At 33.4% G+C, this 6,000-nt stretch overlaps 1 protein-coding gene across 2 annotated transcripts; it reads right to left on the bottom strand.

Annotated features, from left to right (window-relative positions):
- LOC145129839 (RNA polymerase sigma factor sigA-like) lies at window positions 1-4,463 on the bottom strand. 2 transcript variants are annotated; one of them, XM_079064652.1, is made up of 11 exons: window positions 4,307-4,463; window positions 3,883-3,920; window positions 2,585-3,354; window positions 2,294-2,492; window positions 1,553-1,645; window positions 1,344-1,472; window positions 1,218-1,271; window positions 1,057-1,134; window positions 773-835; window positions 573-685; window positions 1-279 (listed from the first exon to the last, which is right to left on the bottom strand). In XM_079064652.1, the coding sequence occupies exons 3-11, from the start codon at window positions 3,241-3,243 to the stop codon at window positions 171-173; spliced, it is 1,497 nt and encodes a 498-aa protein (XP_078920778.1). In that variant the 5' UTR covers window positions 3,244-3,354; window positions 3,883-3,920; window positions 4,307-4,463; the 3' UTR covers window positions 1-170. The 2 variants fall into 2 exon arrangements, with proteins under 2 accessions (XP_078920778.1, XP_078920777.1); XM_079064651.1 differs by lacking the exon at window positions 3,883-3,920.
- Window positions 4,464-6,000: the final 1,537 nt, after the last annotated feature.

The following is a 6,000-nucleotide window of genomic DNA, read 5'->3' as shown; positions in this document are numbered from 1 at the left end:
TAAATTTAAATACAGTTTCACTAAAAAAAATCATTATTTTCACACGGTATAAAAGTATTATCGTAAAATATCAAGGATTTACACTATTACATACACCGTATATATTATATGTATATGTATATATGTATGTATGGATGATTTGTATATACAGGCAATTGATACAGCTTTTTTCACTGTTCCACTAGCATAGCCTCCAGATTTGTCTTCCGTGCAGCATGTTTTAGTTTCTCTAGTGCAACAAGCCCCACCTGCCTAACTCTTTCTCTCGACAACCCCATCCTGCAACACAATATTATATAAATTAAGGAATAAGGACTTGTTTGTTATGCATAACAAGACATGACATAACATAACTTGTGGAATACCACATCAATGGGACAAAATTTACATGTTGAAGTGACTGAGACGGATGTCAATGAGACAGAAAAGATAACAATTTTTTGTCCCACCCAAAAAGGTAGTATAAGGAGGGACAGGGACAGGGACTACTGACTAGACCACATCTCTCATGTGTGAAAAAAAGACACAAATGCCCTCCTCATCTTTGTAATAAAAAACAGACTGCATTGCACCTTCTACTAATATCTTCCCAAGTAAGGAACTCGTTATCGAGACCATAGTACAAACGAATGATCTCTCTCTCCCTTTCCCTTAGAGTTGTGGTCATCAACTTGTTCACTTCATCCTGTAAAATGATAAATATATCAAATACAACAATATGTAAGGGTATTTTGGTCATTTGCATTGATTTGAGAGTGAATTTGGGAAGTACCTTGAGAGCGCCATGATCTACTCCATGCCAAGGGTCGTTCCCTGGGTGGTCATCTGCCATGTACTGCAACAGTAACAAAACAAGTCTCAAAATGAAAAAAAATACAAAAAAGGGCAATGTACTATCATCATTTCATCGATTTAGCCATAGTGATTAAGCCTTTTTACTTTTTTGACAGTTTAAAAAATAAAATAGTTAAGTGGAAAAATAGATAAAATGGAAAAACTGCAAGATTTTTTTTTTGGATTTTGTCCTTAAAGAACGAGAGCTATAACAATACTTACACTCTGGAAGGTATCCCCTGGATTACCATTTATAGAAGGGAATGCTGGCCTATCAAGTGAGAACACTTTGCATTTTGCCTACAAGAAAGGGTCTAAATATTAACATAATGAAAAATAAACAAAGCTCAATAAAAAACAAGTTCATTGAATACTTCAAGTACCTCAGTGGCATTCAATACTTTCTTTGTTGACATTTTCAGGGTTTCTGCAATTTTCTATATCAAAAAGAAACTCATTAGCTAAACCTTAAGATTAATACAACAAGTGTAACATTACTTTTAACTTACTTCTATTGATGGTGTTATTCCTTTTTCCTCAAGCTTAGCCTTAGCATTTCGTATTGCACTCAATCTTTCATGCATATGGATAGGCAATCTTAGTGTCCTAGAATTTTCGATTAATGCTTTGGAAACACCCTGAAATTAAAGACAATTAAAAAATTTACCATATATAGTAACTGAAGTAACTATATTTAAAGTGGATTTAGTGACCTCACCTGTCGTATCCACCAATAAACATAAGTAGAAATCTTGAACCCCCTTGATGAATCATATTTTTCTATCCCACGGAGCAGTCCAATTAGACCTCCCTACAGATAAAATTGTGGAGTTATGAATTAAAGTTTGGAATAAATGCAAGAATTAGCAAAATGTACTTTAAATTTTTTCCTTATCATTGTACTTTTATTTTTCCTTATTACAACATTGTACTTTCAAACTAAAGCATTGTACTTCAAAAAGTTTACCCATTATAGCAACAGGTAATATGATGATTTGAATTATGATAACATGACACAAGTTAATAGGTTTTTATGACATGTCATTGTCCACATAGGATGTCCATATGTAATTTAGAGCTGACAGGGAAAAAGAAGTTTAGTGATCATCTGTGATCATGTTTAGTTCATATTTAACTTTTGTAAACTTGTGTAAATATAAAAAATTTGATGCTATTAGTAAAAAAAATCTAAGGTGAACATTTCTTTATAGAAACAATTTAGTAGCTTTTGTCAGGTGAATAGTAATTACACGTGGACATCCTATATAGCATATAGACCCTATAAACTTGTGACATGTCATTATAATTCAAGTCATCCGGTCATCCATTGCTATAATGGGTAAATTTTTTAAACTACAATTCCCTTATAAGAAATACTTTGAAAGTACAATGCTATAAGAAAAACAAAATAGAAAGTACATTGCCTCTTTAAGTTGACATTGATGAAGATAACAGCTACCTGAATTAGGTCACCGATTTCAACTCCCATGTGTGCATACTTTTGTGCAACTGACATTACTAAACGGACATTGCTCATGGCCAGCTTCTCTCTTGCCAATTTGCATTCAATCTGTTTGACTTGCAGCTCAGCTCGTGGGATCTTCATTGATGCTGCAAGTTGATCCTCTGAGGGTTCAGATCCCAATCTTTCCTTCAATCTGAAAATCCATAACAAACAAGCTCATCAAAACTATTTGAAGGCCATTTGATAGTATTTAAAAAAAGAAAGAATGCTAGGAAATTTAGTTACCTTGACTTCTGCTCTTCTAAATGTTGACCGATTTTTATCTTTTTAGATAAAACCACCACCTCAGCATGAGTGAGCAAAGAATCACTTGTTATCCCTTTAACATTGCCTATTGCACGATTTTGGAGCAGATCTGGACTGATTACAAATCTGATACATCTTTTATTTGGTGTTTTCTTTTGAGCATCTATTCTACGCCTACGTGCAGATTTCCCTGAACCACTGACATACATCTTTCTGCTGCTTTTATCTGTTGGGTTAACTGTAGTCAATGCCCCCTCGTTTGAAAGATTCCATTGCTTTTCTAACAAAGATTTTTGGAATAAGAGTAAGGCTTCAACTGAAAAGTCTTGACAAGAATCTTCCTCTTTCAAGTGCTCAGATCCCTGAACCCATGGGTGTATACTGGAAGGATCAGAAGCAATATCAACATGTTCTTTTAGAGCTCTGATGTAATGTGTGTCTTGATTATGACGATTGGATATGAAACCATGGCCATAATTGGATGACCTTTTTGCAGTAATCATGTTCTTATTTGGGACAGATATGAACCCAAGATCAGTGCTGCATGACAGCTTTTCATTAACATCAGAGTAGTAAGAAGATGAACCTAATAGCCTTTCACCTGCCCTTAGTCCAATTACTGCAGTTGTAGCCATCATTTAGCTTTCTTTGCTTGCAGGAAATAGCATCACATACGTTGACAGACAATCACTAAACAACAAAATTGTTGGAATAGCACTTGTATCGTGTGGATTGCTACCCTAAAATTCCTGGAAAGGAAAAAAAAAAGATGAGAGAACTATAATTAAAGCAACTAACAAAATAGAAAGGTTTCAGAACATAGCATGTACATTGGTGATTGGTTCATGGTTGTTCATCAATACAGATACAGGTGTAAAGGTTTTTCCACTTAAAAGGTCCAAATTCACTAATTACGAATCAAAGAACTAATGGAAAGGTAAGTTATATCAAAATCTTCATAAGAGGCATCAATTGTGATGCTTACAGGATTTATAAAGTCAGTTCAAAGTTTGAGCTACATGAGCTCCAATTATATTCTCCTAAACAATAGCTTACTGTAATGTTTGAATGCCTGTATCCAAGGTTTGAAGTTACCATACTATCTTCTAAAACTTCAAATCAAGGTAAATTTGCTCCAAGTCAAATTTTGAGAAATAAATTTATATGCCTCCCAAACTTGGCATAAAACTAACAATCACTGTTCAAATCCTACTTAAATTCAAACTATTATTGGTAATTTACACAAGATTGCGGTGGAAAAAAAAACAATATCATACGTTGAATCGATGATTAAACTATCACAACTCCTCCAACCCTACCATGAATGAACAACGATAGTTATTTTCAGAGTATCATAAATAATGTAGGTGAGACTATCGCGAAAACAACATTGAAAGCAAAATAACAAGTTAAATCGTCGTTGATCCTCTTTCAGTCAAAGGAACATAATCACCAGCAACAGCAAAAATGCTTTCCGAACGAACACATAACGTAGGAAACGAAAGCTTCATCAGAATGCGATCGGATATCCAGTAACTGTATTGTAAATTATGATCGCAATATACTGAAAGAGCTACAACAATCAATCAATGAATCAACTGATAAACAATTCGTAATTCACAGAAAAAAAATCACATCAATAAAACAAAGTTTTACATAAAGGATTAGCAGAAAACATAACATGAAGTTGTCTAGAATTACCTTAACTTGCACAGGTCAAGAAATGAGATGCTCGATTGCAGTGTTCTCCGATGTTCCCGGGAGAGAGGGGAACGTGTGGTGAATATAGCCAGTATCAAAGTGAGTGAACCTGAATAGAGAGAGGTGTGTTACTATCGACTTCTAATTTCTCATTCTTTAAAACAAGTCTTTTTTTTTCTTAAGAAAAAGATATTTTCATTTTATTCCGAAAACTGACCGCCATAATGAAATGTTGATTTTTTTAATCATTTAAAATTAAATATTCAGAAAAAAAGAATTATATTTAAGAGTTTATTACAAAAATGCCCTTTGTGTGTCATGTTTATGGGTTAATGTTGTTTATAGGTAACCAATCCACAGTGTCCATTTTTTTTTTCAGTTTTATCATAATGTTTTGCTAATGAAATCTCCCCACTCAGGTATTCAGCTCCAATTATTTGATAAATTGACATGAAACTAATTCACAGATAAAAACTTATAGACGTTACAAAGGATTATAAGTGTGTTTGGCACCGAGACTTTTGGAGTTTTTAACTTTTAATTTTTAAAAAAAAACTCAAAAAAAAAAAATCGTTTGACATTAGAATCTTTTAATTTTTGTTTTAAACAGAATACTTGGAATTCAAAAGTTACTTCTTAGTTTTTTTTGGATCTTTTAACTTTTAATTTTTAACCAAACTACAAAAATAGCCCCCATGGTTTGCGTTTTTCGGGTTTTGGTCTAAACCTTGACAAATTTGGATAAATGGCCCTTTTGAGCATCTTTCATTGTGAATTTTATCATTCTCAAATCGATATCCAAAATGAAACTTAGAACAACAATTTATATTGATAATGTGATGAGAGAAGATGAAATCATGAAGCAACAAGAACAAAGACAGACATGGCATTGTTCTACAACCACCATAGTCGGATCGTTGCCACTCACCGGTGTAGGACCTCCATCGTTGCCGATCTGCACTCTGTCACTACCGACCCTGTCGCCACTTCTCCATCTCTCTCTCTCTCTCATAGGTCTGCTTAGATCTGATTGTAACCTCATCCTCATCATCACTACTTCCACTGCAATCAAACCCTATCATTCGTCAGCTACCTCCCACTCTCGATTTCTAGGGTGTTTTTCTTTTAGAAATGATTTGAAGAACTAATGATTTCATATTTGATTTCTGAGTTTTTTGGCCCGAAAACGATTTCGGATCCATGAGTGTGGGTGTTTATTTTGTAAAAAAAACCTAAAAAAATATGGAGCGTGTATGTGTTATTAATTGTGTTTTCTTGAGAGAGAGAGAGGGAGGGAGAGAGAGATAGAGATGTGAACCTTTTTCTATATTTAATAATAATAATAACTTATAAAAATGAAAGAAAAATGAAAAATAAATATATCAAGGGTATTACGGTCATTTCATTTTTCGAAATGACCAATTAAGTAACAAACTAGCTGAAAATGACTATTTCTACAAATTTTGAGAGATTTGGACGTGTTTCCTAAAAACGGGGACCATTTTTGCAATTTTGTCTAGTTTTTAACTGATTTTGCAAAAATGGCCCCTATAATTGGTATTTTTTTGTGTTTTTGGTCCACACCCAACCAAGCTAAAATAACTAATATGCCCCTTCACTAATTATTTTTTAATTTCTTTTATATATTTTATTATTCTTACAATTAAAAAAATAAAAATAAATTAAACCCAACC

Source organism: Lactuca virosa, chromosome 8 (genome assembly GCF_052849685.1).
Source record: "Lactuca virosa cultivar CGN04683 chromosome 8, Lactuca_virosa_CGN04683_v6, whole genome shotgun sequence".
Lineage (NCBI taxonomy): Eukaryota > Viridiplantae > Streptophyta > Magnoliopsida > Asterales > Asteraceae > Lactuca > Lactuca virosa.
This window is presented reverse-complemented; position numbering and strand designations above follow the sequence as displayed.

What these genes read in the sequence shown, in the direction of transcription:
- LOC145129839 (XM_079064652.1), bottom strand. Translation starts at nt 3,243, where the DNA reads ATGATGGCTACAACTGCAGTAATTGGACTAAGGGCAGGTGAAAGGCTA. An exon ending in GAATAACACCATCAATAGAA is followed by an intron (nt 1,272 to 1,343) that starts GTAAGTTAAAAG and finishes TTTTTGATATAG; the next exon opens with AAAATTGCAGAAACCCTGAA. An exon ending in TGGGAAGATATTAGTAGAAG is followed by an intron (nt 280 to 572) that starts GTGCAATGCAGT and finishes ATTGTGTTGCAG; the next exon opens with GATGGGGTTGTCGAGAGAAA.